This window comes from Symphalangus syndactylus, chromosome 18 (assembly GCF_028878055.3).
Source record: "Symphalangus syndactylus isolate Jambi chromosome 18, NHGRI_mSymSyn1-v2.1_pri, whole genome shotgun sequence".
Taxonomy (NCBI): domain Eukaryota; kingdom Metazoa; phylum Chordata; class Mammalia; order Primates; family Hylobatidae; genus Symphalangus; species Symphalangus syndactylus.
The window spans coordinates 32,808,784-32,831,388 of NC_072440.2; the positions used below are offsets into that span (position 1 = coordinate 32,808,784).

Sequence of the window (22,605 nt, forward strand, 5' to 3'; positions counted from 1 at the left end):
CTTATTTGAAAATACTGGAAACACAATATGCCTTTTATTTAGCGTAGTTTGTATCATTTGTCACCTCTGAATATATCATGATTGACTCTTGGCTTTTGAGAGGTTCAGCTTGTTAAAATGGCTTATAATTACTTTCCTCTTTGCTACCTAAATTTTCACTATTAGCCAGCATAAGTTACCTCAATTTGGTTCATCTGCTTAACTTCCATACATTGTTAAAAGCATCCTTGTTCATTAGAAAGAGAGAAAGAGAGAGAGAGGGAGGGAGGGAGGGAAGGAAGGGAGGGAGGGAAGGAAAGGAGGGAGGGAAGGAAAGGAGGGAGGGAAGGAAGGGAGGGAGGGAAGGAAAGGAGGGAGGGAGGGAGGGAAGGAAGGAAGGAAGGAAGGAAGGAAGGGAAAAAACAGAGAGAGAAAGAGTTCCAAAAAAAGAAAATGTTCCAACAAAATTCTGCCTGTTTCAATCATGACATCCAGTTACGTTCCAAAAACAGTCCTGGTGACCTTTAGTGGAGAATAATATTAGAGACCAAAATCAGGGGTAAATACAGTGCCTATTAGTTTTTTATATGAGTACTAGAGAAGGTAACTGTTTATCACCTTTCTCCTTTTTTTTTTTTTCCTTTTTTCTGTGATGGAGTCTTGCTCTGTTGCCTAGGCTGGAGTGCAGTGATGATCTTGGCTCACTGCAACCTCTGCCTCATGGGTTCAAGCGATTCTCCTGCCTCAGCCTCCCAAGTAGCTGAGATTACAGGCACGTGCCACCATGCCTGGCTAGTTTTTTGTATTTTTAGTAGAGATAGGGTTCAACATGTTGGCCAGGCTGGTCACAAATTCCTGACCTTAAGTGATCTGCCCACCTTGGCCTCCCAAAGTTCTGGGATTACAGGTGTGAGCCACCACACCCAGCCTGTTTATTACCTTCTTTAGACTGAGATGGAAAATTGTTTTGATTTAGTAAAGATGATAAGTTCATGTGGAAGGTTTCAGTTTAACTCTATGTTGACTGTCCTTTTTTGTTCTTAATGCAAGTAACTTAATTTCCCCTTTTCTAATTATCTTTAATATTCATATACATGTAAGAAAGTACCATATCAATCTATTTATGTGAATTATACTACTATTAAAATTAGAAGGAATCTCAAATTTGTGTGTGTGTGTGTGTGTGTGTGTGTGTGTGTGTGTGTGTGTGTTGAGAGTCTCGCTCTGTCACCCAGGCTGGAGTGCAGTGGCGTGATCTCGGCTCACTGCAACCTCCGCCTCCCAGATTTAAGTAATTCTCCCATCTCAGCCTCCCAAGTAGCTGGGATTACAGGCACGTGCCACCATGCCCAGCCATTTTTTGTATTTTTAATAGAGACAGGGTTTCGCCATGTTGGCCAAGCTGGTCATGAACAAAATCTCAATTTTTGAAACAATTTTATTTTATCTAAGTATATCATTAACATATATAGCATTCACTATATATATACCATTCAATAATATATACCAACCATTTCACCATTTTATTTTTCACTACAGAATAAACTAATCATTTTTCCTACTTAATCAAGTAAACATAGGTAGAACCTACTGAGGATGTCCTTCTACTTCCATTAAAGTAAAATAGAGACCTCACATTTGTCTTTATTTGTAAGCTAAAATTACCATTATTTTTATCCCAGTTTTAGTATTTAGCTCCACTATTTCAGATGTCTTTAGAAAAACACAAGGTATTTATCACTTTAGTATTATACCAGCTAATGAATTCCAAAAAGCAATTAAGAATGTCAGTAAAAACAATTAAGTTAATATCATATTAATACAGTGTAAATTAAAAGTTAAGAATGGTCAAAAGCATATCAAATACTCGAAAACTTTATCCACAGTTTCAAGTGTGACAATTTCTAAAGTCCACGTAATATTCAACATTAAGCTTAAAAAGAATTAAGTCACAAAAGATTCCAAAGTGCATGGTTTATTGTGCACTTCAGTTATAGTTCTTTGTTCACATCATATTTACATATCTCTCAACCAATCCAGATATGGGTATACTTCATAATTTGGTACATAAACAGACATACAAACTAAAAACTTACATTCACTGAAAACTTCAACCCCTTAAGCTTTAATGCGATAATATAATTATTGGATAATTAAAAAGTCATGGCTGTATCCCAATATTTGCATCTTGGCATAATTGTACAATTATCACAGAGATAAAGTAAATCACTTTTAAAGAATTAAAACTGACAGAAGTAGTAACCTTTAGTTTCTCAGTAAATATTTTTCCAATTAGTGGCATCAAGTAAAGAGATCCCCACGCTGAGAAATATTAAATTTTTGGTTCTACGTATTGAGTAGTGTTATATTACCTTTCATTTTAAAAGCATTTAAGATAAAACTCCTTCAATTTTAAATTTTTAATTTAACCAGAACAATGTGGAAAAATAACTGGCTAAAAAAAGTCATGAAAGTATGAAAGGAGAGTGAAGGAGAACTTACCAGAAATTATAAGTCACTAGAAAAGCCAGTGTATTCAAAACAGAATGGTGTTGGCACAGAAACAGACAGATAGGAGCAGACTAGAGAGTCCAGAAATAGTTCCAAATATATATGGCATCTTTATATGTCACAAAGACAACATTTCAATCCCATGAAAAATAAATTTTCTTGTATTAACTAGGACTTAAGTAACTGGTCATCCATCTAGGGAAAAAAAAAAGAAAGAGAATCCTACCTCATCTCGTGTACAAAATTTTAAGTTGAAGATTGAACGTTTTTTTAAAAATGGTGAGAAAATTTAAAAGAAAGTCTGCATGACCTTAGAGTGGACAAAACCATTCTGAGCAAAACAAATAATTCAGAAGCGATAAAGAAAAAGACATATTTGATTAAATAATAATTAACAATTTCATTTGGCAAAAGACATCATAAACAGATAAAAACTGCAAAGACATTTGCACACATACAACAACAGATTAATACTTTCACGTAAGAGTTTGTAGAAACTGAAAAAGAAAAACACTACTAAATGGAAAAATGGGCAGTGAAAATGAGCATGAAATGAAGAAAAGAGAAATGTAAATGAACAGTAAACATATGAAAATATACTCAACATCAGTGGTAGTGAAGGAAATGCAATTTAAAGTAATGACCAGGCGTAATAAGATTGGAAAGAATTAAGGGCAGTGACATCGAGTGCTGGTGAGAATGTAGGAAATGGGCATTCTTATAGGTGAAGGTGATTTTCTATTCTTTTGGGTAAAGTGATAGCTATTAAAATTAGAAATACACATACCGTTTGACCAAGCAATTCCACTTCTGGGAATCTATCCTATAGGAGAAAAAAGGACCAGTACGTAAGGATATAGGTTTAAAAAATTGTTTATTGTAGCATTGTTTGTTGTGGGGATGGGAGAAAGGGAGTACTGAAAACAAGAATGTCAATAGGAAAATGGTTAAATAAAATGTGGTACACCTATAATGTAGAACATAACATAATTATTAAAATAAATGGGATAAATTTGTATCTACTGACTTGGAAGACTGATAAGGTGACAAAAGAAAATTGAAGAGTGGGTGCTTCACATCTTGTTTAAGACAGGTAGTAGCAACAACTGCAACGCATCAATGTATACGAAGGTACCTGCACCTGTATGCATGTGAAGTGAAGAATGGAAGAATACACACCAGTCTAACAATGACTACCTAAGGTTGTGGATAGAGACAGGGATTGGAAGGGATGGGGATCATTTACTTCCTCTTTGTATATCTTTGTGCTGTTTCACTAGTTACTATAAGCACAATAGTAATTTCATAATTTTCAAAACTATGTTATTAACTTTTATAAATGGTAGTACAGTAGCATTTCTATACATTCACCTTTAGTAAAAGAGTAGCAATGAACAGACATTCTTTGCCTATGCCAGTCTCCCCATTGTGTCCATTTGGGGCTACTTAATTTCCATTCCATCTCTTTCCCCCCTGCGTATCAGCCATGTAGTTTGGGTGGAACTGACTACACTCCATTTCCAAGGACTCCTGGACGCGCTAAGCCACTGTTCTCCACCAGAAATACAATTCAGAGCCACTTACACAATTTAAAATTTTCTAGTAGTCACATTAAAATTATTTTTAAAGAAACAGGTTAACATAATTTTAGTAACATTTAACCCAATATATCCACAAATACTATCATTTCAGCATGATATTAACATAAGAATTACTAATGAGATATTTCGCATTCTTCTTCTGGATCTCAGTTTGGACCAGCCGCATTGTAAGAGCTTAAGAGCCACATGTGGCTAGTGGCTACAGCACTGGACACTGCAGGTCTAAGCTAATGACAGTGATGCTAGAAACACTCCCATGTTCATGATTCAACACATAATTTAAAATGGTCCAATCGAAGAGAAACCCATAATGGTAGGAGAAGAAAATCTCTTCTTCTTCCATTAACTCTGGAAACTGCAGGCAGACACTGAGGGGTGAGCCAGGAAGGAAGCCTGCAGCCAGTGCAGGAGGACCTGTGTCCCTGAGACAGCAGTGAGCCTGAGGACCAGCCCCCCCAGAGCAGGAGGACCTGTGTCCCTGAGACAGCAGTGAGCCTGAGGACCAGCCCCCCCAGAGCAGGAGGACCTGTGTCCCTGAGACAGCAGTGAGCCTCGGGACCAGCCCCCCAGAGTAGGAGGACCTGTGTCCCTGAGACAGCAGTGAGCCTCAGGACCAGCCCCCCAGTGCAAGAGGACCTGTGGCCCTGAGACAGCACTGAGCCTCGGGACCAGTGCACCCGTGCAGCCTCAACTGTTTAGTTACACAGCTGGCAATTTTTTCCTCCAATCACTTTGAGTTAGGTTTTCTATTACTTGTATTGAAAAGCACATTAATTGACAAACTCATCTATGGACAATGCCATGTCCAAAGAGAATAATTTTCTTAAGTACATTAGTTCAAATGCTAAAATTTTCTTCCAATTACTTTTAGTCAAGCTATTCTTTTGTTAAACTAGCTTTATTTGATAACCTTTTTAGAAATCTTCTGAAAATATCCCCGAAGAGGAGTCCCACAGACTAATTTCTTATCATCCAGGGAAACATCCCACAGTCACTATACAAGAGAACAAATATTTCTCCTCAGAAGAAAACATGAAATCTCAGAGCAAACAATCAGCTCTCATTCCACATTTTTTTTTTTTTTTTTTTTTGAGATGGAGTCTCAATCTGAAGCCCAGGCTGGAATGCAGTGGCACGATCTCAGCTCATCTCTGCCTCCCGGGTTCAAGTGATTCTCCCGCATCAGCCTCCTGAATAGCTGGGATTACAAGTGTGCACCACCCCATGCCCGGCTAATTTTTGTATTTTTAGGTGAGATAGGGTCTCATCATGTTGACCAGCTGGTCTCCAACTCCTGAACTCAAGTGATCCACCCGCCTCTGCCTCCCAAAGTGCTGGGATTATAGGCGTGAGCCACCTCGCCGGGCCTCCACCTTCTTTTCTGATTCTCGATTTCTAGATCAGAGTTTCTCATCCTCAGCACTACTGACATTTTGGGCAGATAATTCTTCGGGGTTGTCTTGTTCACTGTAGGTGTTTAGCGGTATCCCTGACCTCTCTCCACTAGAAGATAGTGAGAGAAACCCTGGTCCCCAAATAGTTGTCACAACCAAAAAGGTCTCTAGATATTGTCAAATGTCATCTTTGGGGGGTAAAATCACCCCCAGTTGAGACCCACTGTCCTAGACAAGCAATCAGTTCAAGTGTATAACTGACCTTCATTGTTGTATCAGACTCAGGCAATGTAGCAATCATTAAAGCATGATGTAACCCTCTGTGTCCCCTGCATCACATTTTGGACCCGTGGTTCCCTCCCCAGCCACTGAACCTCCTCTGGTCACCTTCTTCCTCTTCTACCCCCTCTCTATGCTAAGCGTGAGCTCTCCATTGTAGTTCTTTCTAGAAGAAATGTGGCTAGTTCCTTCTGACTTCAGCTTCAAATCATCACTTGAGCTACTCCCTGAACCACCCACCCAACTACGTCCCTTGCACTTCTCTGAGGGGCTTTTTGGACAAGTATTTGCTCATTTATGATCACTCATTCCTCAACTCAGTCTCCCCAGCCTGGTCCTTCTCCTCCATCAGCACACCTTGGGGGCCATTCCATCCCATCTTTCCACACTGTATCAGCTTACACATTGTCCTCTTTCATCCATCTCTAAGACTAGAATTTCAGTATAAGTACTGGTCAACTTTTCATAGCTCCTCAGATTCATCTATGGATTCAATACGATTTCAATAAAAATATCAACAGGCTTTTTTTTTCGTAGAAGCTGACAAACTGATTCTACAATTAAGGCAACTAGAACAGCCAAAACAACTTTGAAAAAAGATGAACAAAGTTGGAATACTAATGCTTCTGAGATCAAGACTTATTATAAAGCTATAATGATCGAGACAGTAGATTGATGTAAAGACAAATCAATGAAATAAAAAGTCTGTAAATGGAAACACAAATACACAGAAAACTAATTTTTGACAAAAGTTCAAAGCATTTCAGTGGAGAAAAAAAAAGCCTGTTCAACAAATGGTGCGGGAACAATTAGAGACGTGTATGCAGAAATGAACTTCAATCCATATCTCACCCTCCATGTATAAAAATCAACTAACATTAATCATAGACCTAAATGTACAATCTAAAACTACAAAACTTCTGGAAGAAAACATAGAAGAAAACCTTTGTGACCTTGGATTAGAGAAAGATGGCTTAGCTCCAACACCAAAAGCATTTAAAGAACGAATTAATAAAGCTTTTGCTCTTCAATAGATGCTATAAAGAGAATAAAAACACAAGCTACAGGCTGGGAGAAAACATTTACAGATCACATATATCAGGTTTATTTATAATGGCCAAAAGCTATAAACAACCCAAATGTCCAGTGGCAAGAGACTAATGAAACTGACACAGTCATTCAATAGGATATTACTTAGCAAAAAAACCCTAATAAATGATTAACATATGCTATGACATGGACGAATCTCAAAATAATTATGCTGAGTGAGAAGCCAGACCTAAAACAAGGGTGCATACAATATCACTCAGTTATGTAAAATTTTAAAAAAAATGCAAACTAGTTTTTAGGGATGGAAAGCATTGGTAGTTGGTTGGGGATGTGGGGGTGGGGGAGCAATGACAAAGGGGCAGGAGAAAACTTCTGGGGGAGATGGGTATTTTATTATCTCAACTGTGCTGGTGGTTTCACGAGCGTATACACATATCAACTTATGAAATTGTGCACTTTAAATTATGTACAGTTTATTGTATGCCAATTATGTCTCAATAATACTTTTTTAAGAGAGAAATGCAATGCTAGCTATTGGGGAAAACCTCACTACTATACCATGTAGGGACAGCTGAAACTGGTTCGTGCTACTTGGGAATCCATGAAAGGAAGCAGTTTTAGAGGTTTTGTTTTGTGGTTTTAAATTCCTCTGTGGGTTAACACAAACAGAAATCACAATTCTTGGTTACATGAACATAATACAGCCTAGATGATATTAAATAGTAGATGTGGTGTGTGTTGGGAGGGAAAGACTTAGACCCTTAAGAAAACCAATTTGAAGTCTCTTTGTTTTAATTCTCCTTTTAAGTACCTCCCAAGACAATCACCACCATCATCTTAAAGGTATGTTCAACCAACATCTTTCAGCAAAACAAAAAAAGAGAAAAAAATAGAATAAAGTTAAGTGGCCTGAATTCTCAAAGATAATAATTAAGTAATATGCTTTTAACCAGGTGTTTGATGGCATTTCTCCCCATGATTCTATCAAAGTCAACTACATTTACATACATATTGGTAGTACCTTAGAAATCCACCTTAAAAAGCCACCACTATTCCTCTAAGACATGAAAACTGCGTAGTGATCTATTAATTTCATTCCAGTGTATGATGTCAAGTGCATTTTAAAAATACACTTCATTGCTTCCAAGTGCTTCTTTAATCCACAAGGACTGGTTTTAGCATTTGAGCTAATTTATTCTAGATATAAAAAAAAACCTTCTGCTTATTCTTGCAGATAATTGATTCTTGATTTGTTAAGATACTAAACACTATGGTTTATATGCTGAAATACAAACCCCCTGGTAAACCCACTCATGTGCCCCATGCAAAGCAAACTTGAATGTTTACTGCCTAGGGAGAGAGGCCAAAAGGAGCTGAGAAAAGGAGCAAAACTCTCCCTCACTTTGCCCTGCTGCTAGTCCAGTGGGAAGGTCCCACTCTCCCTGCAATTAACATTACCACTTGTTCCACAGCAGCCACATATGGAAGGTACACAGTACCAATTTCTCAAATCAAATGCCCTCCTCAATTTCCTAAAAACAAATAAATAAATAAATAAATAAATAAATCTAGAAGATAATCTCTGCCTCAAAGCTGACCCCTCCAAGTAAAAGCATATACCACCACCCTCAATAACAATAATTAAGACTGCATTGGAAAATCAGGGTTTAGGGAGAGTTAGGCACCCGATGCTAATGTTACCAAAAGGTTAATCCCATTGATTTCTATGACACACCAAAAGTTAAAAATCATTTTTTCTGCACGATAAAGAGCACAAAGCATAAGCTACATTAGTATTTTCTGATAAAGGACATCTTCACATAACATCTACAAAATATGTAAGTATTTCTTGAAAGATTACTTTATATTTCTATAATACATATGTTTAAATTCATTCATTTATTTATTTTTTAGAGACAGGGTCCCACTCTGTTGCCCAGGCTAAAGTGCAGTGGTATGATCACAGCTCAATTACCTCAAACTCCTCGGTTCAAGCAATCCTCCAGCCTCAGCCTCCCTAGTAGCTAGGACTATACACGCCACCATGCCTAGCTAATTTTTTTGGGGGGGTTTTGTTGTTGTTTTTTGGTTTTCTTTTTTTTTTTTTTGGAGAGACAGTCTTGTTATTTTGCCCGGGCTGGTTTCCAACTCCAGACCTCAAGCAATCCCCGTCTTGGCCTCTCCAAGTGCTGGCATTATAGGAGTAAGCCACTGCATCCAGCCTGAATTTATTATTAGAATTTGCAATCTAAAAAAAGTTTTAAATGTGTCTATGCTACGTCAGATTCCTGCCACCATTTGCATGTGATTCCACATGCAAATCAAACATATAGACTGTAGTCAATAAAACTTTTTCTTGTCATGCAAATGTGTTCACAAAACTATCTGCACAGAATTTCCTTACAGTGCTGGTCAAAAGTTATGTGAGCGATGCGCGGGATGAAGCAGAGCTCACACGGCCACTGGGAGGAAGTGTGCAGTTACTGGCATTTCCATGGATTTGTCTCATGTTCCTGTACTTAAGCATGGGAAAGCCCTCAACATCATCCCAGAAGAGGTAACATCATAAAACAACTTATTAAAAGAAAACATGGGCCGGGCACAGTGGCTCACGCCTGTAATCCCAATACTTTGGGAGGCCAATGTGGGCGGATCATGAGGTCAAGAGATCGAGACCATCCTGGCCAACATGGTGAAACCCTGTCTCTACTAAAAATGCAAACATTAGCTGGGCTTGGTGGCACGCGCCTGTAGTCCCAGCTACTTGGGAGGCTGAGGCAGGAGAATCGCCTGAAGGGAGGCAGAGACTGCAGTGAGCCGAGATTGCACCACTGCAATTTTTTGAGACTCCATCTCAAAAAAAAAAAAAAAAAGAAAAGAAAAAGAAAAAGAAAAAAAAAAAGAAAGAAAGAAAACACATGTATATTCAGATGGAAAAAAAATGGCCCACCAAAATCCTCAGAGGGTGAGGTCCCTAACTCAGAAAAGTAGAGAAAGAAACCCTAAAAACCGTTTGGTGTGGTATTTTCCTGTAGTTACTTAACTCTGATAGTCTACTGCCACATGGAGTAAAAGAAGAATTTAAATCTCAAGAGTCAAAATGGCAGAGGAGATGGCACAGTTTCCAAGAAACACCAGGACACAAGAGAAGTCCTACCTCTCCACAGTTCCCTGTTAGAGCTACCAGGGCCCAACTTGCTACCACACAACAGAGGTAAGGAGAGAACAATACAGAATTCAGCTGCTCTGCTCACATGGCTAATTGGATAATGAATATATGTGGGGACTGCCAGTTACTGCAGCTGGGACCATTACACCACACCAGTGTGGCTGTCACTATTCTCTTTACAGTCTGAGGTAAACTCAGCATCCTGGTAGTGCTGGTTGTGTGGCTGCAGGTTTCCCCTTCAGCTACTGTGAAGGGTATGCTTTTAAGGCAAGTTTGAGGCTTTGCTTTCCAAAGTGTTCAAAGAAACTATGACAAACATGGTGAAGTCAAGCAAACTCTGTGAGGTCTACCCTTTATTGGGTTCATACTGTGGGTGTTGATGCTCACATTTCTTTATAAAACAAAACATACCTGTATTAGTCTGTTCTCATGCTGCTACTAAAGACATACCCAAGACTGGGTAATTTATAAAGGAAAGAGGTTCAATAGACTCATAGGTCCACATGGCTTGAGAGTCCCAACAATCATGGTGGAAGGTGAAGGAGGAGCAAGTCATGTCTTACATGGTGGCAGGGAAGAGAGCTTGTTCAGAAGAACTCCCATTTATAAAACCATTGGATCTTGTGAGACTTTTTCGCCACCATGAGAATGGTGTGGGGGAAGCTAGCTCCATCATTCAATTATCTCCACCTGGCCCTACCTTTGACACGTGGGGATTTTTACAATTCAAGGTGAGATTTGGGTGGGGACACAGCCAAATGATATCAGTACCCACTCCCTTGTTGATATCTATGTTTCTAACCCAAGCATGTTGACCTCAAAAAGGAAAGGCTGCTTGCCAGACCCTGGGAGTTAGGAACCCTCAATTTTGGTCATGGTTTGCAATCAACATATATACTCCCTGAGCACAAGTAAGCCTCAAATTCTCTGAGTCATTAGTTCCTTGTTTACTAAATAAAGATATTTTCAGTCAGACTTCTCTTAAGGCTTCTTCCAGCTCTGAAATTCTATGATTAAAATTTTCCATATAGACACTATAATATACCATATTATTCTATCAACGCCTCTCAGTCGCAAAACACAATTTCAAGGAGTATCCTGATTACCCTGCTGAGAAGAGATGGCTTAAATCTGATAGAGGGGCCACTGAGGACAGGGAGTGAGTTCCTTCACGGCCTCATAATACTGAGCCAGAACACATGTGTGATCTGTCTCCACAGCAATGTAGAAAGCTCATGTCTCTAGGGTTACCAACACAGGGTACAAGTGCAAGATCTATCCAAGGACGTGGGGTCAACTGCCCCTTTCACATCTCTTCATGGAAACAGAACAGCCCCTGAGAAAATGCTACTCCAACGATCTGGCTTTAAGGGGACTTCCCCAGCCTACTTTGTGGTCTTTTGCCTAACTCAAAAGGACAAAAATAATCTGGGGGGAGAGAAAGAAGGGCATAATTCCCAATATATTTTATTTATTTAAGAAAACATACAGCACTTATTATATGCCAGGTACTGTTATAAACACTTTACAAATATTAATTTAATCCTCTAAACAATTTGGGGACACAATAATATTCTCATTCTACTTTAGGAAACTATGGCACATAGAGGTTAAGGTCACACAGCTGGCTAAATGGCAGAGACAGGATTCAAACCTAGGCAGCGTGACTTCTGAGTCCATGCTCCAAAATGCTACTCAGTGATTGATTGCCTATTGATTAACAGATGTGAGAAGGTGACTTTTAGTGAGACAGCACAGATTATCTGCCTCTCTCAATGGGTCACTCTAAATACGCGTTGCTGAAAAGGACTGCTCACTAATAAACTTTCCCCCAATCCTACTTGATTCTTATTTGCTAAAAAGTTATTCCAGTAATATGAAATAGGGAACTTCTGCTCTTGCCTTTGGCTATCCAAAAGCACACTTCACCACTACGCACACCCCCCGAAACTCTAAGAACATTAATTCTCAACTGAGAGTGGCATTTTAGATTCACCTCAAAAACTGATTAAAAGTACTCAAGCCTCTACCTTACCCTGCCCTCAATACACACTAGATTCTGATTTGCATTCCCGAGGGTGTTTGGCAATGCACACAGATTTTGACAAACCTCCCCACAGGTAACCTAACCCTCTCCCCTGGGACAAAACTAAGGTCTTCATATAATTTTCAAAGGTAAGAAGATCAATCCTACATTGTTCCTATATCCCAAATCTCTTCCCTACCCACTTCACAGAAGACAAATTCATGTGTGATAAGGAAAGCTGCAAATATGTGCCAAATACCAAACTGGCTATTGGATGAATACATAAATGCAATTGACATTCTTCTACAGTCTGAAATCCTCTCTTTACTCTCAGGATAGATTACACTGTTCTCTTTTTATATAAACATGCCACTTTAAATGCTAATTCAGATGCGACACTCGATTTTTTTCTTTGTTTTGTTTTTGGGTTTCTAACATTCAAAATGACACTGGACTTCCATGTGACTTTGACAATAGATATTTTGAATTTTTGCTTCAATATTTGTGGGGGTGGGAGGACAGAAAGTGCTAAGAAGAAAACTAAATTTATTTTAAAATTTATTCAAATATGGTTTACATGTCCTTTATTTTGTTTGAATTAAACTCTTTCCCTCTCAGGAAATATTGCCTTTACTTTGCTGAAAATCTCACAAATGTAATTCAAGTAAGTTAAAAACCAAGGTGATTCCCTTTCCTTGCCTTCTAGAAATAATCTCACTTTACTCAAACTACTTTTCTAGACAGGCAGTCAAGGCAGTATTTTCTGATATATAACAGGCCTGAATGTAAGTCTTCTTTTTAAAAAATACACACACACACACACACACACACACACAATCAACATATGCCCATTCAATTATATAGAAGCTCACTTCCTATCTTGTGTCAAAATTAGAAATTCCAATTTTAGAAATACCCTAATCCAATACATACAATTCAATATGATTGAGACAGGAGACAGCCAAGGGTTCCTGGCGAAATCCCACTTTCAAGCCTAAAACAGCATGGAGGCTGAAATACCGAACTGCTGATCCTGGATGAAGCCCACCCTTTCCCGACTGATTCTTTCTAAGTAATGCCCACCTGCACTCTGGGAGGATGAGATGAAGCCTCAGGAAGTTTGCACCCTTTGCAATGGGGAGAAGCCTGGCCTCTTCTGTTCCTGTGTGGTGACCTGGGATTCTACCTGTGAAGTGGGAAACCTCCTAGCAGGACTCTCTCTCACTTTGCTGAGAGTTATTTTTCCTTTTCACTCAGTAAATTCCATTTTCCCCACCCTTCTATATGTCCACGAGCCTAATCTTTCCTGGTTGTGTGATAAAAACCCAGTTTTAGTTGAACCAAGGAGAAAGTTCTCCAACAAATCCATCTACTATAAGACAAACTCTATTTCAGAAGTCTAGCAGGCCCAGCTCCACCCAGAAGCTACCATCAAGATCCCCTGCTTTGTAGTCTTAACTACTTTTTGACAATATTTTCTCCCTCTGTTGGTCACTCTCATCTTCCATCTCATCTCTGGACACCCTTTACTGTCCCTAACCAAGAAAGGCAAAATTAGAAAGCGGTAAAATAAGTTCATTATTCTTTTCATACATTTATTAATGTATTCATATGGTAAAATGGTTCTCAATTCCTGCTCAACTTTCTGCTAGCCTTGTTTCTTGCCAGTTCACCAGAAGCATCCCATTAATGAATTGTCTTCTGCTGTGCTAAATTTAGTTTGGGTGACAACCTGCCCTGACCAAAGGTATGTACATTTCAGTGAGGTACCAAAGACATCTCCAAGATCCAGCAGAATGAATTTCTAGTACTGGAATGTTTGACACGTGGTAGATGTGTTTAAGATGGAAATCCCCCTTGTGGTCAGAGGGGGTTGACCTCCTAGCAGACCTGAAACTATCAAATGCCAGTAGATACCTAGTCCACTTATTCCAAGGCCAGCCCTAATAGACTCCAACCACTCTCAGAGGAATAATGAAAGGGTGAATGGAGAAAAATCATAAAAACATGTAAACCAAATATAAAATTCTAAGTCCCCCATCTGACTGAATGAATCCCCCTTCTCAGCCAATGGCATTCCAAAGTAAACCTGAAAAACTAGTTCAGGCCATGATAAGAAGAGAGGGTCGGACATGCCTCATGATACCCTCCTTCCCTTTGGAATTCAGCACAATCGACCAGCTGACGTTAAAACAGAGATCTTAAGACTGATAAAACAGGCTCTTTGTAGCATAAGAGACCAAATTCCAATGTGACTCTAGTGCAGCATCACATGACAGACAGCAGGCCCTGAAAGAAATTCAAGTACTTTACCCCAACATATATTTTGGACACATTTTTAAATGGCTCTGCAAATCTGTCTCTTGTGGAGAAAATCTATATTCTGTAGAGAATCTCTTCCTTTTCCAGGACTTTTCCTGATCCAGGACAGATTAAGAGTCTGATACCTTTTAAGGCCTGACAAGAGACATTTACCATCTATTCTACATAATAAGAACCCCAGTTTCCACAATCACTTATCTTAACCCAGACACTCCTTTCTACTGATTCCAGGTCTTAGATAATAACTCTTTCAACCAATTGCCAATATCAGAAAATCTTTGAATCCACCTATGATCTGTAAGCACTACCCACCCAGCTATCCCACCTTTCCAGACCAAATCAATGCATAATTTACATGTATCGATTGGTGTCTTATGTTTCCTGAAAATGAATGACGCCAAGTGTAACCCAACCACCTTGGGCACATGTTCTCAGGACCTCTCAGGACCTCAGGCCTTGGTCGCTCGTATTGAGCTCAGAATAAATCCCTTCAAATATTTTACAGAGTTTGACTCTTTCATTGACAAACTCTATAAAGAGGAATACTGTTACCAGCTGCTAGTAGTGTTGCTAGATCAGTTAATTAAAATAAGCAAAACCTTTTAAATTGCCTCTGGGATAATTTGAATACTCTCAGCAATTCCTCAGCATGCAGAGACATACTTTTCCAGGACTACTATACATACTGGGAGCTGCTTCTGCTTTGGGTTCCTGCTGCTAGATATTCCTTTTTATTATTACTATTATTTTTTTGAGACAGAGTCTCACTCTGTTGCCCAGGCTGGCGTGGGCGCCCTCTCGGCTCACTGCAACCTCCACCTTCTGGATGCAAGTGATTCTCCTGCCTCAGCCTCCAGAGTAGCTGGGATTACAGGCATGCGCCTCCAAGCCCAGTTAATTTTTGAGTTTTTCAGTAGACATGGGGTTTTACCATGTTGACTAGGCTGGTCTTGAACTCCTGACCTCAGGTGATCCACCTGCCTCGGCCTCCCAAAGTGCTAGGATTACAGGCGTGAGCCACCGCGCCTGGCCTTGGATATTCCTTTAAAAGCATCCTTAAAGCATGTGTGTGGACATAAAGACGGGAACAATAGACACCGGGGTCTACTAGATCTATTAGTGCAGGGAGGCAAGGGGGAAAGGGCTGGAAAACTACCGCTTGGGTACTATATTCACTCACTACCTGGGTGTGAGGGTCATTTTTACCCCAAACCTTAGTGTCATGCAATATACTCCTGTAGCAAATCTACACATGTACTTCCTGAACCTAGAAGTTGAAATTATTTTTCAAAAGAGTTGGAAAAATTTTTTAAATAAAAATAAATTTAAAACAGCTGTCACAATCAAATATCATAAACCAATCCACCAATCAATCAAGCAAGCAAGCAAGCATGTGTGGCCAGAGAACTTAAAGCTAAGAAACTGCCAAGTGTCAGTCACTGCTTCTATTAAAATGAAGTGATAATTGCAGATAATTTTATAGATCCGGGACCTACAAGGCCATGAAACAATGCACCAAGGCTTATAATTAAACAAGGTGGAGGAAAGGTCATTTTAAGTAGCAGGGAGAATCTATTTGCTAAGAATACATAGTACAGTTTCCTTCTTCTCTATACGGAGACATCTGAAAGACCGCTTAAAAGCAGGAGGAGGCACAGGAGCTGGCCTGAGCCGATGGCCTGAGCTGATTTCCTGCTCCTCTCTCCAGGGTATAAACACCATCAAGGCACTCTAGGGAATTCCATGAAAAAAGAAGCCTCTCTGTCCTGGAGAGCTGTTTATTCAGGCAATTAACCAAACACAAAGGGGTCCTTTAAAAATAAATAGTGGCTGCCAGGGACATCTTGGTTTTGCTCCTAATCATCTTGGGCTCACATCTTGGGCTTTTCCACTTTTTGCACTTTCCTTGCCTGAAAACAAACACTTCCCTGTGAATTTTTCCACTTAGAAATGTAATTTCAGCACTTACATTCAAAATATGGGTGAAAAAAAGTACCACAACAATAACGGCACTTTCATAAATACAGACAGTACAAATTCATTATTAGAAAAATCTGAATCAAACAACATGCAGAAGGTTGATGTGTTCCACACTGAATTGAAACCATGAAGGATCTGGCACTAGCCATCCAGCCATGGCATCACCACTTGTGCTCAGGGAGCAGGCACAGTGACAGAACCTAGGAGAACAGGGCAGGTCCACTGCTTGGAGGTTCCCAATCCAGGAGGGGGAGATAGATTTGTACAGACTCCACAAATGTGTGCACTATGTAGTTATTATACTGGGCACTTTGCTGAACACAAAGAACAGGCATTCAGAGTCACATCTCTTTGATGGATAAAGTGGGATAAAAATCTAAAGCAACAAATCTAGTTCTGAAGCTAAGTGTAGTAATATACCATCATAAATGCTATTATCTCATTTGCTTCATCCCCTGGCTTGAGGTAGTATATACTAAAGCATTTCAAGATTATCACAATTTATCATCATAATTTTTTCTATGATGTTCTGGCAAGAACCAATTGGTGTCTGCCATTGTAGATATTTCAGTTATTGTCAAATCATATTTATTTGGAGCAATCTTCATTATGAGACAAAGTGAACCAAATACACACACACACACACAGACACAAAAACACAGGTGTGATATAGTTTCTTATTCAAAATAGAATGTTTACATAATTGTTATTCAAATTACTTAAAAATCTACATAAATACTTGATTAAAGCAATTTGAATCCTACTTTGAAACAATCACTGAGTATTTTACATAAAATATTTCAAGAATACCAAAAATATAGAGGGTATAATATAAACACCCATATACACACTACCACATTAATGATGTACGTGAAACTCCTTGCAGAGGCCTCTCAAATCCAATGTCTTTCATTCTCTCCACTAGTAAGTGACCTTTATCATAAACTTGCTTTCCATGCATGTTTTAGACCTTTACTGTAAATGCCTGTATTCAGAAACAACATATTGTTTTGCATATTTTTAAGTTTTATAATATAAATGCCATCTTGTACCTGGAATTTGCTTTTAGCACTTGCTTATCATCCTATTCTTGGCAATTATACCTGCTGGTATGTATACTCTGGTTCGGTTACTTTACCTGCTGTATAATATTTCATTATCTGACTATATTATGATTTTGACAGGTAACTGGAAGGAGGGGGATAGGACAATGTGATAACTTTATTTCCAAGGAGAATGAGGGGGAAAGTACAGGAAGAATCTGGGATCAGAGGAAGCCTTGGCAAATGGCTATCCGTTGAATGGAAAAAGAAGAGACATAGCTAAAATCCAGCCGTCTAGGAAGCTGGGATGCCTCTGGAAAAGTGATCTGGAGTTACTTGATAATCTCATAACAGCGTCTTGCCTAGAAAGCAGTTTCCCTCACTTCTCTTCTCTATTACCCAGTCACAATCATTGCTTCTGCACCTTTTAAAAATGTATATAAAACAAGAGAGTCTTCAAGTTAGTTCTCATTAAAATGATTGTAAACAATAAATTAGTGAAGATCTGAATTTCTTTTTCTACACAGAATAGTTTGCTTTTTATACTTTCAATTAATAACAAAAAAATTTCCTGTGGTCTTTCATTTCTGAAAGCTTTCAATTTAATATATGTTTTTACCATGATTCTGGATATAAAAGTTACCTTTAAGCTTATTTAAAGCAATATTCGAATTTTTCAAAAAAATTCAGAAAACCCCGTAAGTTTCAGAATGCTGAAAATGCAGTTTTAAAGCTACTATCTTTCAAGACATACAAATTTGAAGCAGCAGATATATCAAAATAGAGGCCTTTTCAGCCTTTATCAAGGTACACACTCTCTAACAAGTTGGATCACATTGCTGTATAAGCAAAGACAGTAAGAAATACATCGCACTGTGTGCAGTTGCTTACTGTTAAGATGTGGAACAACAATAACAAAAAGACTGAAAAGAACTTTGGGGATTTCTTTTGCAGGAGCAAATCCCCAATCTTTCTGAGAGAAGATAGAAAAAGATTTCAAAGCATTTACGGAGGAGGCATGTATGCAGTAAATAAACTAAGAAAGTGTTAACAGGTTTAATTACCAGGTACTATTATGTTGGCTAACTGATACTAATAAAGATACATTTGTGCCTTTCTTCCTTAAATTTGTATAAAATCAGTCTAGCATTTATTTTAAAAAGCATTTTCCCTTTCTCAAAGTCATAAAAGAACCTTGCATGAGGAGAGTAATTACTGGCATTCTGCACAGTATTCACTAAAAATGTTGAGTGACACTGGGTTCTAGCACAGCTATATCAGGCATCATTAATTCTCTGGGGAATATTTGTGTTTAATAGAAAATATAAAATAGCATGTTTATTTTTGGTTTACCTCACTTGAAAGTATTAATTTTCCCAGAATTCACTAAAAAAGTAGATTTGTGTTCACATATACACATACAGTGTGCTTCATGCTCATCATCTGAATGCTCAATTGACTTTTAATAGGGAGGAGAGTTTAAATGGCTCTGATGTAATTCAAACTTTCTCTTACTATGTTTCCAAAGGATAGGCTCCAAACAAACTTATGTCATTATTCTTTTTTCACTAAAGATCCCATTTTCTCAAATAAACTTAAATACTTTCCCTATCACATATTTTCACATCAACTCATGGCTATCAGCTAACATTAACAGAATTGAGACTTACTCAAGTGTAAAAGAGGAAATTACCCTTAAATAGAAATATGAAATCTAATTCTGTAATTAACATAATCTTTATAATATTATTGGAAACACTAATATGATAAAACAAGAAACAAAAAACAAAACCCATGTGCAATCTATTAAAAAGGCTAAAAGCAAGATTTGACTGAAGTTCTGAAGTTTTCAAATAAAAGACCGTGTTTAAGCCTTAAAGTACAAAAAAATAAGATTTTTTTCTATAAAAGTATTTCATGTAGTTTTCTATTTTTCTTTTGTCTCATCATGATGCGAAATATCAAAAAGTTTGGGCTTTTCCAAGTTTAGGCAACAGAGTCCTAATCATGATGCAGAAGAGGAAAGAGTTTAATTCTAAGTCCATTTCCTATAGCAAACTATTTTCTGTTAAACTCTAGCACAGGGAGATGGAAGCTGAAAGCTAGTGACAATTTATCTAGGCACATTCTCCAAAAATAATAATCCAGTGTCTGCCTGGCAGCCTAAACTTGTACAAAAGACAGGAAGCAAAATGGACAGTAATGAAATGTTCACAGCTGATGAATTTTTGGTTCTTAGATGCAAAGGCTGAAATTTTCCAAAATTTAGCCTAGAATAAATCCTATATTTCAACAGTTGCCACATATTTTTCTAACCCTCCAAGAGGAGAGTTGCAAAAACTTATCTTAAATACTATTTTTTTAAAGGAGGTGCTCCATCTACTAATTTCTTCAACTTAAATCAGACATCAAATGTAAATGTTTCCAGATCAGCCCTTACACAGTACGATTGGATAACAAATTCGACCTTAAATGTAGTCAAATATTGAGGGTAGTTAATTCTGTCCTCAATTTTATTCTGCAACTTGCTAACGGAAAAAATTATGATTTATGCAAATATATTATTGGCCTTAAAAATAAAAGAATAAAACACACTATAAAGAAATCAAGTCAAAGTTCATAAATCCATTATTTTAATACAAGGTCATTACATGAATCTGTTCAATAAGATCTAGATCTAATAATGGAAAGTTTAACTGATTCAAAGTCTCCAATTCAGATTCAAAAGTACATAATTTACTCCATATAAAATCCATAGTATAAAGAAAAATTATAGATTTCAGAACATAAAGAACACTAATTCTTGATTCAAATCAATGTATACTGTCTCCTGACCAAATAATGTTTTTGCTTGATTATATAACAGCATTTAAAAAATTAAGATTCTCCGAGGAATAAATATACATTTAGGTTTACAATGCCCATGTGGAACAAACCCTGGAAATTATGAAATCATTACTACTGTTTGACTTTTATAAATAAATTCAGTTTTTTGTTTTCTTCAGTTGATTATCATTCATTTTATAATTGCCACTAATGAATCAGAGTAGAATCATACTATAAACTATATATTAATAAAAAGAAAACAAGGAAACAAAATACTACTACTTACAAACTTCCTCTTCTGGGGAGACTCAGCTCCTTCTGCAAAAGAAAAAAAAACCCATATATAAGCAGTGCTGCATTAACCTTAGATTACTAGGATACCAAATGGATAACATAGAATGTACCATCCTTCATTATGTTTGATTTGGCATTTCTTATACTGAAAACATTTTAATGTCATAATTTTATGCTGGATCCCCTCTTACACAGTTCTCTTTACACACTGTGTTTAAGGTACAAACACAGCTTATCTGAATTCCAGAGCAGAAAAACCATCAATCTTCCCAAAGCAACTACAGTAAAATACTGAGTTGAGTTACATGGCCCTACAATTGAGCATACGGAAAATGTGAAGAAGCAAAGAACTTATCCAAACAGGATTTAACTATAAGAAGTAGGAGACATTTTGCAGGATTATAATTAAATGAAAGGTGCAATGAAAAGGACAATTAAATCAAACTATTTGCCCTCAAAAGAAATATATTCATGCAAACATTATGCATACCAAACATTGTACTTTCTATTTTTAAAATAATAATGGAAAAGATTTCCTTTTGGTATTATTTCTCAAAACATCCATTTATTCCTTGGGATATTTATTTATTTATTTATTTTGAGACAGAGTCTTGCTCTGTTGCCCAGGCTGGAGTGCACTGGCACAGTCTCGACTCATTGCAACCTCCACCTCCCGGATTCACGCCATTCTCCTGCCTCAGCCTCCCGAGTAGCTGGGACTACAGGCACCCACCACCATGCCCGGCTAATTTTTTGTATTTTTAGTAGAGACAGGGTTTCACCACGTTAGCCAGGATGGTCTCGATCTCCTGACCTTGTGATCCGCCTGCCTCGGCCTCCCAAAGTGCTGGGATTACAGGCGTGATCCACCACGCCCGGCCTCCTTGGGATATTTAAAAGTAGCTTAATCAACTTCTAAAAGGTAATCAGACAACCACGACAATTATTAGAGTGCTTCATAGTTTTAAAAGGGTGCCTTCACACTTTTTAAAATTCTTACCTACCTAATCATCAAGAGGCTGTGGAAAACCAAAAAACCACCCAAGAAAACAAGCCAACCAAATAAATAAACAAAAATAGATTCAGAAATACCTCTTATCCACTAATGAAGTTTTCAAAGCTCAAGAATAATTACTTGCTGTCAATTATTAAAGAATAGGAAGCAATGAGTCATTTGGCTATTTAAACTCAAAATGAAGCACACTATGACTAAATTTGGTTATTCATGCCCATAATTCTCATTTATTGTTCTGCCTTTCAGGTGCTTGAGCACTATCCTTTGAAAGGTATTTCCCCATCAGCTTCAAACTCACCTTTTCTGTCTCTGATTTTTATTGAATATTTCAATGTTTGTCATGGACAGCAGGCTCAGCTATCACTTTTCCACAGCACAACTTACTCCAGCACAGCTTACAGAAAGTGGCAGTGAGAGCATCAGACCAGAGGGAAAGAGAGCTCTGTGGCTGCTGCTTTAAACACAGCAGGCCTTACTTATTAACTGGCAAATATATTTCCATACAGAGTTACAGTAACCATATAACTGTTCAAAAGCAAGAAAAACAATCCGCAATTTTAGGAAAGAAGTGCCGTCTTCTTTCTCCCAATAGCAAACCTTTTCTTTTCAAGGGCTCTAGGGTTCAGTGGTAAAGTGCTTTTTGTTTTGTTTTGCTTTGCTTTTTTCTTTAATCCTTGATTAGCTCCAAGAAATTATAGTGTTTGCTGAACTTGGCTCCCTGATTCTGAAACATAACTATACCTTCATTTACTAAAACCTCTAATGACAAGAGAAAAGTCTCTGCCCAAGACAGTTTTCCTTGGGAACCGAAACATAAATAGAAAACCAATGAGTAATTTTCTATACATGGTCTTTGGTTACGATAAGCATTGAGAAATCAGTGTTGTATTCAGGTTAAAGAAAACAAAAAGAGAGAACTTCCTAGAAGTAATAGCTCACCACACTGTATCTTTTATTTTTTTAATTTTTATTTATTTTTAGGATGAGGTCTCACTACATGGCCCAAGCTCATCTCAAACTCCTGGGTTCGAGCATCCTCCTGCCTCCAAGCATCCTCCTGCCTCAGCCTCCTGAGTAGCTGAGATTACAAAATACACCACACTGTACCAGGCTCCG

The 22,605-nt window shown here is 38.0% G+C and overlaps 1 protein-coding gene across 9 annotated transcripts in view; it reads right to left on the reverse strand.

Annotated features, from left to right (window-relative positions):
- MAST4 (microtubule associated serine/threonine kinase family member 4) overlaps positions 1-22,605 on the reverse strand; it is a 581,240-nt gene that overhangs the window by 257,350 nt on the left and 301,285 nt on the right. For 5 of the 9 annotated variants that reach the window (XM_055251510.2, XM_055251508.2, XM_055251507.2 and 2 more), the window contains one exon: positions 20,467-20,498. In XM_055251510.2, the coding sequence (XP_055107485.2) occupies positions 20,467-20,498 (32 nt within the window). Of the gene's footprint in view, positions 1-3,277; positions 3,314-20,466; positions 20,499-22,605 lie in introns of all 9 variants that reach the window. The other 4 variants (XM_063623229.1, XM_055251513.2, XM_055251511.2 and 1 more) reach the window with 1 other exon arrangement.